This window comes from Musca vetustissima, unplaced genomic scaffold (assembly GCF_032173495.1).
Source record: "Musca vetustissima isolate MV318-11 ecotype Yass unplaced genomic scaffold, APGP_CSIRO_Mvet_v1 utg9864, whole genome shotgun sequence".
Classification (NCBI taxonomy): Eukaryota; Metazoa; Arthropoda; class Insecta; order Diptera; family Muscidae; genus Musca; species Musca vetustissima.
In genome coordinates, this window is record NW_026884358.1 from 14133 (window position 1) to 29727 (window position 15595).

Consider the following 15595-nt stretch of genomic DNA (forward strand, 5'->3'; position numbering starts at 1 on the left):
CAGAACGAGTAGACGTATAGTCCCGAAATTTTATATGTATATTTAGCTATAACAAATTAAAGAAGGTTTTTTTGAAAATTTTTAGTAAAAATTACTAAATAGGAAACGAGGATATACTAGAAATACCGAAAAGTTTTTTCATTGGGGATTTTCTAACACGGAATGCACCAGAAATACTAAATTTCTGCAATTCTAATGGAAATCTTCGCTATAAAAGCATGTCTCTGCATAACAAATGATGATAATGGTACACAAGTACTAAAACTTACTACATGTCTTAAAAAACGTATTATGGTACTATTTGCATGTGTCCATCGGGAGGATCGAGAAAATAGTGCACATTCAGAAAATATAAAAATAAGTAAGTTGTACTCGATTTAGTATGATAGAAGCATCAACGTTTCTGTTCGAAAGAAATACGGAGTAAGATCAGAGATTCTGTATAAAAATAAACATTTATACATAAATATTTTCCAGAAATAAGTTCTAAAATGAACGAAAAAGTATAATACATAGTATAAGGCGGTACGAGTGGATATTAAATTTGTTAAAAGGCTTTTTCTATGAAAAACAACAATTTTTAGACTTTTGTTTGGCATTGACATTTAAAGTACTAAATATTGTATACGACAGAACGAGTAGATGTAGAGTTTTTTTTTAATTTAATGGAAATTGCTTCCTTATAAGGCAGGTCTCTGTATAACAAATGATGCGCTGTACAAAATATAAAATTACAATTTCGTGCTATATACAAGTACCTTAACTTACTACTTTTTCCCATTACAGGAAGGAACAACATAATTTGAGAAACTTCCTATTTATATTAGTCAATTTGAAGGATCGAGACAATAGTACACTTTCCGAAAGTATTAATATAAATAAGCTGCACTCGATTTAGTAGGATAGAGGCATCAATGTTTCTGTTCGAAAGAAATGCGGAGTAAGATCTGAGATTTTCTTACAAAATTGAAGATATGGGACCTATCATTATTTAAATTGTTTCAAATTTAAACTTAATCCAAAAGTATATTGTGTAACTAAATTAGTGTTTATTTATTTTAACTTTTAAAAGATCCGCTAACGACGTAGCGGGCCTAAGCTAGTATAAAATAAATTAATTTTCATAAATTCATAATATAAAGTTTTCTCTTAAAGTTTAAAAAATAAACATTTATTGAGAATATATAAATATACACAGTAAACACATTACAAATTTATATAACTTCATTTATTTTTATTTTTTAAAATAAATTGAAAGTTGAAGTGTTTCGTATATTCAAAAATAATAAAATTCATAACTAATAAACCAATTTAAAAAATATTAAATAATATAATAAATATATATATATATATATATATATACTAATAAATTAAATTTCAAATTAAAATAAATAAATATTACAAAATGGTTTCAAAAATGTATGCTAAATTTGAATACGAGGCCGAAAACCTTCTGCAAATTTGCATTAAAATAGATAACACTCCTGAAAATGACCTATCAGATTGTTTAATAGGAATTAAATTAGAATCATTGAATGAAGAATGGCACAATGTACGCAGTGCATTTGAAAGTGTATAGTTTACAGAAAGTGATGAAGATTGCAAATTGACAGCCAGAGATATGTTTGAGTCCGCCAGAGACAATTATCAAACGACAAAGACCAATTTGTTAGAAATTTTAAAAAATAGAAATAGTAAAAATGCAGATGACGCTAGAGGCGATTTAACAGACCCTTCACTATTTCACAATTCAGGTCAGTATCCCCCAAATACCGCATTTAATATGTCGGATATTTGTATTAAAGTTCCACCTTGTGACACTAAAGACTTCTACGGAAGTTATGAAGAATGGCCAACATTTAGAGATATGTTTACGGCCATTTACGGTAACCATCCCAGACTCACCCCAGCTCAAAAACTTTACCATTTGCGTAACAAAACTAAAGGTGAGGCTGGCAGAATTGTAGATCGTTACCCCTTATCGGATCAAAACTTTTCCTTGGCATGGGAAAAATTTAAGATATGAAATTTTATGAAATTTTTAGAGTTTTAGTGGACAACCAGTTAAATATTCTTTTTAACCTTTCGACAGCAAAGGTAGAAAATAGTGAAGAAATCAAAAGAATTCAATCAACAGTTAGCGACTGTCTAGCTATTTTAGAAGCTCATAACGTAAAAGTAGACCAATGGGATCCAATATTAATTTAATTGTGCTCAACAAAACTTCCGGTTGAGACATTAACATTATGGGAACAATCGCTCGAATCCCATTCAGAGCTCCCAAAATGGTCAAAAATGGAAGAATTTTTAAGAAAAAGACATCAAGTTCTAGAGCGAATTGATGCCATTAGAACACAACCTTCATTTACTGTGCATCAAAATTCACAAACGACATACACAAATAGATGTGTTATGTGTGATAAAAACCACATTCTCAAAAATTGCCCGAGATTTAACAATATGGCAGTGAATCAGAGAAATGAATTTGCTCGGGAAAATATCTTGTGTAATAATCGTTTGAAGAGTGGGCATAACTCAAGAGAATGTTTCAGTGCGCTTAGGTGTTTATACTGTAAGAAAAAACACCACTCTAAGCTACATATTGAAAATACATATCAGTTACCTACAAGTACGGACTCAGCAAGAATTGGGTTACAAAGTCCTCCGTCGGGAGCAAATATACAAACAATGTCGCATGTCACGACAGATGACATGTCAAGTACATCCAATTCTTCAGTACAAAGATCAAGGGTAGAATCTAATTTGACAATTAGTGAAGATGATGTTTTGTTACCAACAGCGCTTGTAAAAGTCAAGTGCAATGAAAAAACTTTCACAGCGAGAGCTTTATTAGATACAGGATCTAAAAGATCATTTATAACTAGCAAAATGGCAAACCGAATTGGTGTTGAAACAAGTGAGTCTAATTTTGACATTAGCGGAAGAAGTGGTTCAGTAGTTGCACATAGTAATAAAGCGTGTAACATAAAATTGTGTGGAAATGCAAACAATATGATAAGCGTAAATGCTTTAGTAATACAAAGCCTAACAAGTAAAAATCCCACTGAATCTATTCCAATATATGACGAAAATGAAATACGAGATTTAAAATTTGCAGATCCTGGATTCCTAAAATCAAATGAGGTTGATATGTTAATCGGTAGCGATGTATTACCATCCATAATATTGAATGGAACTAAAACAAATATCTTTGGGAGTATGATAGCTCAAAATTCAATATTTGGGTGGTACATTTATGGTTCTACGACAAAATATAAGAGAATACTAGGCACAGGCAAGCAAATTTCAGAAGAAAAACATAAGCATATTTTTATAAGCCAAAATAAATTTAAAGTGCCACACCAGCAATAAAGTAATTAATTGAATGAGCAAATGTGAGATGTGAAAAACAAGTCCTTTCGTCGGAATTGGTACTTGAAAAGATGTTTGTAATAGTAAAATTATTGAAAGGTATTAAAAAATGATTGTGAGTATTGAAAGAAATGTGATAAAATTTATTCAGAACGAACATTGTGTCGCAGACACATTTACTGTTGGTGATGTAATGGCAAATCAACCGCTTAGAAGAGCTTGTTTAAGTCAAAAGTCACTTGAGGTGACAACAATATAATAAAAGTTGTCCACTAGTGGTGGATAATCATTTGAAAATGTTTGTGAAATTGAATTCCTTAATTTCACTAAAACAGAAATTTTCCACTCGAGGTGGAAGATTATAGTAAAAAGTATGTATAACCACTGGAGGTGGCTAAAGAGGTGATCAAGTTTAATAACATAGATCCCTCGAAGAATGAAATTGGATTAAAAGATGAAATTCACTTGAGGTGATAAGAAATATGTAAAATTTCCACTAGAGGTGGTCGTTTGTCACTAGAGGTGACTAAACGAAAATTTAAAAAAAAATGAATGAAACAACACAAGAGAAATAATTTACATAAATGAAAGTCTATTTTACTAATGTCATATGGTGTATGGCGAATTTTCTTCTTTCATGTATTCTTTGCAGAGAGTTTGAAACTGAGAATGGATGACAAGGGTCCAAGAATGGAAATTGCTATATTGTTGCACCCGTGCAAGGGGCCCGGCATGTTGAGGTTCCATCGATTATGTCATCGATAAGTCTACTTATCGGTACCTCAACTATTACCTATCGTCATCAGAGAATACCAATCGCTAAATAAAAAGAAGCAAGAAAGAAAGCAAAGGAACTTTGCCGCTAAAACATTAAGAATTGTTTTTAAAAGGAATAAAACATTAATTCAGACCGCCAGAGTCTTTAAATTAAACAAGTGTTTTATTTTACCAACCACCACCAGTTCCTAATTAGCAACACGTAAGTATCGCCTGTATACTTGTTGTGTTGTCTAATATTCATATTTATTGTTGTTCGTCTTTGTGCAACAAATAATTTCGGTTCTAAAGCTACTCTGTAGATTTAGAACCCCTACAAGTCCATACGCCTGTATCGGAACTTGTACATGTACAAAGACACATTGTGGTTGAAGGGTATAAAACCAACCTCATATACCCATAATATGGTGGCAAAGACATTAAAGTATAAATTAGGACAATTGATACGTAAACAATTTCCAACAGATGGCTTTTTCTCTGTTACTATATCATAACAACAGAGAGAATAATATTAAACGTTTTTAATGCTATATCTTAAGCTTATTAAATAAAAAAATATATTTTGAGTGCAGATCTCTGATTTTATTTAGATTTTTTAAACACATTATCGCGTATTGGCGTTTTTATTGTTAACATGCCTCTGTTATACTAGATTCCCCCTGGATATTTTTTTATAAACTAGTTTGTCAAAATGCATTTTGTCGAGTCTTTACGGTTTCTATGTCTTTGATGGTGGAGAGTAAAAATATAGGAGGCCAGGATATTGTTCATGCTCTGGAGAAAGTCGGTTAGGATTTTCATTCTATGTGAAAGCATGGACCTGTATCAAAATATTTCTGCATGGAAAATGTGGCCTGAAATATCAAAAACCCGAAAAGGGATCTTTTATTGGGTTTTGTCTACACGCGAACCTTTAAAGAAAATATTAAGCGATGTAACAGTTTTCTAAAAGTAATATCTTGTCTTCATGATAAATGTGTATAACATTTTTGCAACTTCAGAAAATTGGCCTATCTGCGAACTTTTCCGGTAATAATTCTTTTGTGAGAGTAAGGGAGATTCTTCTTCAATAAAATTACAAAAACTAAAAAGACAACATTTTTTACAGAATTTTAAATTTGTTGAAAAATACATGAGTTGACATTCGCATCCATTGTTTTTTGTCGTACTTAATACGCATTGTCAATGTTGAAAATTTTCAACGTAATATTTTGACACGCAATGCGTATTTGGGTAACATTCATTGAAATACATGTATTCAACTTTTGAGGTGAAGTTTTGTGTAAAAAGACTTTGTCTGCGTGCTATTTCAGCAATAAATACTTAGTACTTCCGTTGTGAGAGTAAGAGAGATTCTTCTTCGGACTGTAAAATTACAAAAAGACAACTTTTTGTAAAAATTTTAAAATTTGTTGAAAAATACATGAGTTGTCATTCATATCCATTGTTTTTTGCTTGTACAAAACTTTACTGAGTAAATTTTCCCAGTAAGATTTTTCAATACCCAGTAATACAACATTCAAAATAGCTCTCTCAATTCACATTCTTCCACTGATTTTTTTTTATAACATTTAGTGACATTTTATAAAAATTGTTACAAACTATCGAAATACGCAGACAGACTTAATGTCTACTATTTCTATATATATCCTTCTATTTATGTACATGTACGTCAATGATGTGGTAATTTTAACTACTGAATTACATGGTAATTTGTAAGTAACTGCTGGCATTGTTTACACATGTTAGAACAACGTATAACATCGGTTGTTTTCATTTAGAAATAAATAAAATAAATGTGTCATATATCCTCTAAGTATCCTTTAAAAGTAGTTGATTTTCAGAATTACGTACCGGTACAATTGACAATGACATCGCCCGCTAATACTTCAATATTAATGGGATTCCTACAATTGGTGTCAATGGAAAATGAAATAAGTCTGACTTTGGGTGAAATATTAGAAACTGTCAAAGAGCAGCGAAATTTTCACACACTAATCTATGCCCAGCATGAAGAACAGGCGTGTAATTCGGGTTCAGGAATTTATAATGTGGACAAGGTTACACAGGTGTTAAACACCCCCGTATTTCAGTTAAAAGGAAATACCATCTATTATTTATGGCCAAATTTCAATCGAGAACTTATGGCCATTGTGCCGATTTGTGGTCAGGAAAATGCGGATAAAGAACGGCTAACAACATTGTGGAAAACGTTAAGACGGGTTGTAAAGTCACGATTATTGCTTTTGTGCCGCAATAATGAAACGGAAAACTATATTTGGAATATAATGGAGTTTTGCAAAGATAATAAAGCCGTTAATATGATGGCCATTAAAGAGAATTTTTTGGAATCCCGAGAATTTTATACCCCACAAATATATCCAAATTTTCGGGTGCACAACAAGAAAATCCTGTCATCGAAGGAAACAATTTATTATCCAGATCAGGTGGACAACATGCATGGTTATCCAATTCGTTTGGGAATCAACAAGGACAGTACCAGAGCCTATGTCATGAAGGAAACCAACAATCGATATATTTTAAGTGGACATGTTGGGTCGTTCTTTGAAGTCTTTACGAAAATTCACAATGCATCGGTGGAACTACCCCACTACAGAAATTCCACTGAAGCAAATCATTTCGTGTTAGAAGATTTAGTTAATAATGGCACCTACGATATGTCCATGGAATTGACTTTTAATTTGTATATCAACGATATGGTCTATAGTGACACCTACGACTATATGGATTGGTGTATTATGGTGCCAATGGAAAATCCAGTGCCTGCATATCTATTCTATATAAAAGTTTTTGATGGTGTTTCAATTGGGGTCATTTTCTGCATGGTCTTTGTTTTGACATTTCTTGTGGCCTTGACATACTGGCTAGAGGATGTTGCCGTCTATTGGCTGGATATGTGGTTCAATATTTACATTTTTAATGGTATTTTGGGTCATCCATTCAAAATGGAAACGAACTTTAAAGGTGTTCGGAGTTTCCTGTACTTACTCACCTGTTTCGGAGGCATCATTATAAATTCCAGTTTTGCCACGTATCTTCAGACATTCAAAGCTCATCCACCCACCGAGAAACCGATAACAACTATCGATGACATACGCAGCTCGAAACTGAAATTGGCTGTTTATGCGGAAGAATTCGGCCTACTACTCAAATACAATAATGACACCGGGTATGAGGATATAGCTTATAGGATATCCTCATACAACGATTATTACAAGTTACGTGATAGCTTTGACACTCGTTATGTGTATCCAGTTCCGTCGGCTCAATGGTCTCAATATGAACAGCAACAGAAATTCTTTGCGAAACCAAAATTTCGTCTTTCCGATATGTGTTTCGTTGAACGTCTTGGACTTATGATACCAATGCAAGCCAATTCGCCTTTCGAAGAATCCATTAACTTCATGGTTGGTATTATCAATCAAGCTGGCCTCATCAAATATTGGAAGAGTATGGAATTTTTGGAATCTCTTCAGAGGAAACGTTTACAGTTATTTGATTCCAGCACCGTTAAAACTTTTGAAGTGATGAAATTTGAAGATATCAAACTTTTGGGTTATTTATATGCCATATTAATAGGCTCGTCGTGTCTGTGTTTCATTATAGAAATGTATTGGCCAAGGAGGGGCCGATTAATCTATAGATTATGTGAGATACGAAAAACTTATTTTTGTGATTAATAAAAAATAGTGTGGAATGGAGTTATGAGAAATAAATAGAAATTAAATAATTTGTATTTTCTGTCATAAATATATTTTTGCTTTAAGGTACCCATGAGTTTGTAACACTTCGAAATAATGGTGAAAGATTGTCCTTGAGTTCCTTACGATATATATATATAACACGCATATATTATTATATAATATGTATATATTATAAGTCTGTATGAATGAATTATTTGTACTTTTCGACGTCCTTGGACGAGTTCATTAAGCTACGGTATGGGTGTTCCCGACTCTAACACCCGTTTCCACTACAGTAGGGTCTACGATCCGAAACAACCCGAGTCTTACTCGGCCAACGTCTGTCACCTCAGCCCATTGTGTAAAAGCAATATGGCTGCTATTTCGTCTACTTATGTAGAAGGTGCACTGGTGTCATGGCGAAACACTCCGTTGCAGTTCAGTGGGTTCATTACGCTACTTACAAAAGTGGAATCTATTCTCCATCGACCATTATGTTCAGCGTGAGCTTAGTTCCTTTTTTGTATTATTTTGTTTCTGACACTTCTGTTTCTAGGTTGAATAAGGTTGCAATCTGGATCGGCTGCGTCCAAAGCGATTCTGGTGTCGTGTTGTCAATTCGGCCCAATACGAATGGAAGCAGCTGACGATGTACGGGTAAGATCATTGCCTCCTCGTGTAAATGGTTCACTGGTGTCATAAGGAGACACTTGTCGCAGTACTCAGGGCGGCATACTGACAGGTTTTAATGTTCTTCCACTGCAGATCGCTTATATTCGCGAAACACATTGGTGCCGCATAGCTTACCACCGACCGAGCTATTGCTTTATAGTGTGCCAACAAAGTCTCTTTATCAGCCACCTAAGAGCTGCCTGTAAGCAACTTGAGGACCTTATTCCTTCTTTTCATCTTATCGCAAATAGCGGTGGCTTGCGCGGAAGACTTAAATAAGCTATCGAACGTTGCTCCCAAAATGTTGGGGTAACTTGTGGTCGGAATTAGTACACCATCGACCATAATGTTCAGGAGGAGCTTCATTTCAGCCAACCACGTGGTGAACAGAGTGGCTGTGGATTTAGAGGCGTATAACTCGATATTCCCCAGATGGAAGAACTTTACCCAATCTACTATATACAGACACTTAAAATTTCACAATTGTGATCCATAATGGGATACAACGTCATTATCGTACAATTATACGCATACATTACAATTTAAATGTTGTCCCGTGGCTGTGTACTTTTAGAAAGGTAGAATTTAAACAATTCCGAATATATAACTATTTCCTTTGGTTTTGAACTTCTTGTTTCTGAATTCCACATATGACTGACAACCACAAATATAATTGATTATCCAACGTTTCAAACTAGGCCGGAGGTTGGCTTTCCCTTTGAACAGCTTGGCGTGTTTGAGTGCTCTAATATGACAAAGCACTGAACTGCCGTTTAAAAAAACTCGGGCACATCTTCGGATCAGTCATCCTTCCTTCCGGGATTCGAGAGTGACTTAACCGTTGACCACAATTTAATTGTATGGGTCACTAGATTAAAATTCAGATATATAGATATGTACTGGCAGAGTGATGTAACAATACTTCAAATCTCGACTCCTTTTCGTGTATGAAGGATCATACACCGTTGTAACCACATAAGCTACAGTTCTCTATAGATTATGCGAGATACGGAAAACTTATTTTTGTGATTAATAAAAAATAGTGTGGAATGGAGTTATGAGGAAATAAATAGAAATTAAATAATTTGTATTTTCTGTCATAAATATATTTTTGCTTTAAGGTACCCATGAGTTTGTAACACTTCGAAATAATGGTGAAAGATTGACCTTGAGTTCCTTACCAAATATATATACATATATACATATATATATAACACGCATATATTATTATATAATATGTATATATTATAAGTCTGTATGAATGAATTATTTGTACTTTTCGACGTCCTTGGACGAGTTCATTAAGCTACGGTATGGGTGTTCCCGACTCTAACACCCGTTTCCACTACAGTAGGGTCTACGATCCGAAACAACCCGAGTCTTACTCGGCCAACGTCTGTCACCTCAGCCCATTGTGTAAAAGCAATATGGCTGCTATTTCGTCTACTTATGTAGAAGGTGCACTGGTGTCATGGCGAAACACTCCGTTGCAGTTCAGTGGGTTCATTACGCTACTTACAAAAGTGGAATCTATTCTCCATCGACCATTATGTTCAGCGTGAGCTTAGTTCCTTTTTTGTATTATTTTGTTTCTGACACTTCTGTTTCTAGGTTGAATAAGGTTGCAATCTGGATCGGCTGCGTCCAAAGCGATTCTGGTGTCGTGTTGTCAATTCGGCCCAATACGAATGGAAGCAGCTGACGATGTACGGGTAAGATCATTGCCTCCTCGTGTAAATGGTTCACTGGTGTCATAAGGAGACACTTGTCGCAGTACTCAGGGCGGCATACTGACAGGTTTTAATGTTCTTCCACTGCAGATCGCTTATATTCGCGAAACACATTGGTGCCGCATAGCTTACCACCGACCGAGCTATTGCTTTATAGTGTGCCAACAAAGTCTCTTTATCAGCCACCTAAGAGCTGCCTGTAAGCAACTTGAGGACCTTATTCCTTCTTTTCATCTTATCGCAAATAGCGGTGGCTTGCGCGGAAGTCTTAAATAAGCTATCGAACGTTGCTCCCAAAATGTTGGGGTAACTTGTGGTCGGAATTAGTACACCATCGACCATAATGTTCAGGAGGAGCTTCATTTCAGCCAACCACGTGGTGAACAGAGTGGCTGTGGATTTAGAGGCGTATAACTCGATATTCCCCAGATGGAAGAACTTTACCCAATCTACTATATACAGACACTTAAAATTTCACAATTGTGATCCATAATGGGATACAACGTCATTATCGTACAATTATACGCATACATTACAATTTAAATGTTGTCCCGTGGCTGTGTACTTTTAGAAAGGTAGAATTTAAACAATTCCGAATATATAACTATTTCCTTTGGTTTTGAACTTCTTGTTTCTGAATTCCACATATGACTGACAACCACAAATATAATTGATTATCCAACGTTTCAAACTAGGCCGGAGGTTGGCTTTCCCTTTGAACAGCTTGGCGTGTTTGAGTGCTCTAATATGACAAAGCACTGAACTGCCGTTTAAAAAAACTCGGGCACATCTTCGGATCAGACATCCTTCCTTCCGGGATTCGAGAGTGACTTAACCGTTGACCACAATTTAATTGTATGGGTCACTAGATTAAAATTCAGATATATAGATATGTACTGGCAGAGTGATGTAACAATACTTCAAATCTCGACTCCTTTTCGTGTATGAAGGATCATACACCGTTGTAACCACATAAGCTACAGTTCTCAAAAATAAAAGTACGTTTACCAGTTTTGGTTAACACAGTGGGTTTAAATTGTCAATTCCTTTGAATATATGCCAAATAATTCCTCATAAAGTAGGTTAACCCGGCAAACCCGTATAATTTACCATGTTGAATGTAATTCATATAGCTTCACGTTTTAATATAGCCCCCATACAAAACTACATGGGATTTAAGGATATTTAATGGGTTTTCACATTTTTAAACCCACAACCATGGTGGAGTGTATATTAAATTTGTCATTCCGTTTGAAACACTTCGAAATATTCACCGAAGACCCTACAAAGTATATATTCTTGATATTTAAGACACAGCCCTGAAAATGTGCAGAGAGTTAGTGAGTGACTGACTGACAAATCATCGCCCAGACGAAACGGCTGAAGCTAGAAGCTTGAAATTTTGGGTGTTGGTTGACGTTGGTGTGTAGGCGTGAGATAAGGCTGGGTTTTTGGAAATTCGAACTAGAACGGTACGAAAAGTACTAAAATGTACCACAAATGGTACCTTATGTATTAGGCGAAAGGGAAGAGCTAGAATTCTGAAATTTGGACTGTGAGTCACTGATGAAATGTTAGAATGATGTACAGAAGGATTTTTGGAAATTCGACCTAAAGGTGTACTAAAAGTACTAAATTTAGTTCTTGAAATTTTATATAGAATACAGGTTGGGAAGTGGTGTTGATGTATAGAAATGGTTTAAGATTTTCGTACTTATGTTTTTAAAAAGTACTAAATGGTACTGAATTTGGTACTATTTGCATTTTGTTGAGTGTATATAGATGGAATCCCGAAAATCGGAATATGGACTACTGTTGGAATACAGGATTGAGGTAGCTTTAAAAAACCGTACCTTTGTGTACGAAAAGTACTTAATGGTACTAAATTTGGTGCAAGTTGGATTTCGGTTCATATATAAAGCTGGAGTCTTGAAATTGGGAATTAAAACGACAGTTGCAGTGAAGAATTGAGGTAGTTTTGGAAATTCGCACTTATTGGTACGAAACGTACTAAATCATACTAAATATAGTACAATTTGGATTTTGCTTAAACGGATGAGCTTAAAATCTGAAATTTGGAATTCTGATTACTGTAGAAGATTGAGCTATAGAGACATCTGTGGAAATTCGTATTTGTGTGTACGAAAAGTACTAAACAGCACTAGATATGGTACAATTTGTATTTGGGTGAACGGAGAGAGCTGGAAACCTAAAATTTGTAATAATGGTTGATTTTAGAATATAGAATTAAAATATGGAAGCATAGTACGAATGTGTACTAAATGGTACTATATTTGCTACAACTTGATTAAGTGGATAGAGTTGGACTCCAGAATTTTGGAATTAAAATTACTTTTGAAGTGTAGGATTGACGTAGTTTAATTATAGAAACAAAAAGTAGTAAATGGTACCAATGGATAGGGTTGAGATCCTGAAATTTTGATTAAATTAATATTAATTTTGATTAAATTAATGTTAGGGCTGGGATCCTGAAATATATGATTAAAATTACTGTTGGAGTGTGGTGAACTGATAGAGCTGGAATCATTAAATGTGGACTAAAGGTTATTATTGGAGAACATGACTGGGGTAGTTTTGGAAATTTGTACTTATGGGTACGAAAAGCACAAAATTTGGTACAAATTGGACATTGGTGAACGGGTAGAATTCGAATCCCGAAAGTTCCAACTTAGGTTACTGTGGGAGTGTAGATTTGATAAAGTTTGGAATATGGGTCCGAAAAGTACAGAATGGTACCAAATCTGGTAAAATTTGGTTTTTGATGAACAGACAGAGCTGGAATTCTTAAATTTTGACTTACGATTACTATTTGAAATAAGGATTGAGGTATATTTGGAAATTCGTACTTATGAGTACGAAAAGTACTAAATTTGGACTTTGGTGGAATTAAGATTACCGTTGGAGAGTAAGATTGATGTAGTTTTAGAAATTCTTACTTTTAAGTATGATGGTACTATATTTGGAACCATTTGGATTTGATTGGATCCTGCGATTTGGAATTTATATTACTGTTGAAGTGCAGTATTTAGCTATAGAGAGAACTATGGAAGTCGAATTGATTTGTACGAATAGTAAATAGAATAGCAAATACACTTAATTTCGATTTCGGGAACGGAATCACATTATATGCATAGAATCACATTCTATGTCGATTTATACATGTCCGTCTGTCTGTCCATGTTAAATTGTAAACAAAGTACAGTAAGTATGATCCGAATTGGATGAAAATTGGCATACGTCACATATTTGGCCCAAGGACCCTTTTGAAATTGGGAAAAAATCTGTTCAAATTTACATATAGTTCCCATATATATTTTAGTCCGATTTTAGGTAAATAGTGCACCAAACTCCCTATATATCCTTCGATTTACACGAAATTAGGCACAGCGGGCTAAATTACGTCTAGAACAATGTGTGTTAATCATCGTGAAAATCGGTTTCAATTTAGATATAGCTCCCATATATAACTTCGTCCGATTTAATGTAAATGGTATACCTTATATATCTTTCGACTTGCACGAAATTTTGCATGGAGTACTTTACTACTTTCCTTACTGGTTTTAATCTGTTTAATGGAAGTAAGAGAGATTTCGGAAAATAGTGCTTATGTGTATGAAGAGCACTAAATCGCAAACTATAATACAACAAATTTACAGTATTTACGATACCATATGAAATATTTTTTGTATTCCCTTTCCGCATACGAAGTAGCGGGCACTTTGCTAGTAGCATATATTGGTCCACGTTTTTGATTAGAACCATATAATGGTACCACCACTACTCAGTATTTTGGGGATTTTGGACACGTTTCCATCGAATTAGTTGTAATTTGATATTTTGGGTTCTCATTGAATAACATATATCCGTAGCAAAACTTTTTAACATTGGCCCAAGTTTTAGGGTAGCCTTATATAACGGAACGCACCAGTGTTTGGTTTAGTGATTATGCGCAAATTTTCTAACCAACTTGATATCATTTTTTCCTCATTGCTAGGTTCCCAATACATTCCCACGTTTAAGGGTATACCCGACAATATGGTACCCCCAATATGGTGAAACGTTTTTCAAATTTATAATATTGACCCAAGTCTGTATTTTGAGAATTTGACACACGTTTTCCAACCGCATTGGCTGTCAAAAAATATCAATATTGATCTCATTATACCCTTCACCACACAGTGGTACAGGGTATTATGTCTTTGTGCATATATTTGTAACAGGCAAAAGGAAACGAGATAGACATATAGTTCCTTTTGAGAATATGCATAGAATCACTTTCTGAATCGATTTATACATGTCCGTACGTCTGTGCGTCTGTTGGTGTTAAATTGTAAACAAAGTACAGGTCGCATTTATAATCCTATTTGGATGAAATTCGGCACAGCTCATTTGTTTAGCCCAAGGACGAACTCTATTGAAATTGGGCAAAATCGGTTCAGATTAAGATATATAGCAACAATATATATATATATATATATATATATTCGATTTAAAGTAAATGGTGCACCAAAGACCCTATATATCCTTCGATTTGCACGAAATTTGGCATAACGTACTGAATTAAGCCTAGAGTGATGTCTGCCAAGTTTCGTGAAAATCCACATTTAGATAAAGCTCCCATATATAGTTTCGGCCGATTTCATGTAAATGGTGCACCAAAGTCCACATATATCTTTCGATTTGCACGAAATTTGGCGCAACTTACTGCATTTAGCCCAGAATGATGTGTGCCAAGTTTCGTGAAAATCGGTTGAGATTTAGATACAGCTCCCTTATATTATAGATTAAATTAAATAATTGACGCACCAAGGAACCAATATATGGCTGATAGGAACAAAACGTATTGAAATTAGTATAACCTAACCGGTGACAAGTTTCGTTGAAATCGGTTCATATTTGTATATAGCTTCCATATATATTTTCGACCGATTTTAAGTAAATTGGGCATCAAACTCCTCATGTTTGTCAGATTGACTTCAAATTTTGCACAACGTACAAAATTGAGCATAGAATTAATTACGTAGTTGCGTTTTCTAGAAGTACAGACATAGCCCATCGGATGACCTATTGATATTTGTTTGAAGTCGATTTACATACTTTTGTCCCATTGTATCAAACGAATGACATGTTTATGGATAGATCTAGGTGGTTTCACATTTAGATAAATATCAGATATTTTATTTCATCCAATTTAATGTTAATAGTCCTGTTTAATATACCCATAGTGGTAAAGGGTATCATATAGTCGGCCCGCCCGACTTTACTACTTTCCTTACTGGTTTTTATTATAGCCACATATAATGGTAGATCCACTGTTAG

The 15595-nt window shown here is 34.5% G+C and overlaps 1 protein-coding gene across 1 annotated transcript; it reads left to right on the top strand.

Annotated features, from left to right (window-relative positions):
• The first annotated feature begins 6017 nt into the window (after positions 1–6017).
• LOC133331322 (uncharacterized) lies at positions 6018–8804 on the top strand. The gene is made up of 2 exons (XM_061539720.1): positions 6018–7780; positions 8699–8804. Exons 1-2 carry the CDS (start codon positions 6018–6020, stop codon positions 8802–8804), a joined length of 1869 nt encoding a protein of 622 aa, XP_061395704.1.
• Positions 8805–15595: the final 6791 nt, after the last annotated feature.

Coding starts and splice junctions, on each gene's coding strand:
- LOC133331322 (XM_061539720.1), top strand. CDS start 6,018: ATGACATCGCCCGCTAATACTTCAATATTAATGGGATTCCTACAATTG. Junction 7,781..8,698: donor CTGTGTTTCATTATAGAAAT/GTATTGGCCAAG, acceptor GTGCCAACAAAG/TCTCTTTATCAGCCACCTAA.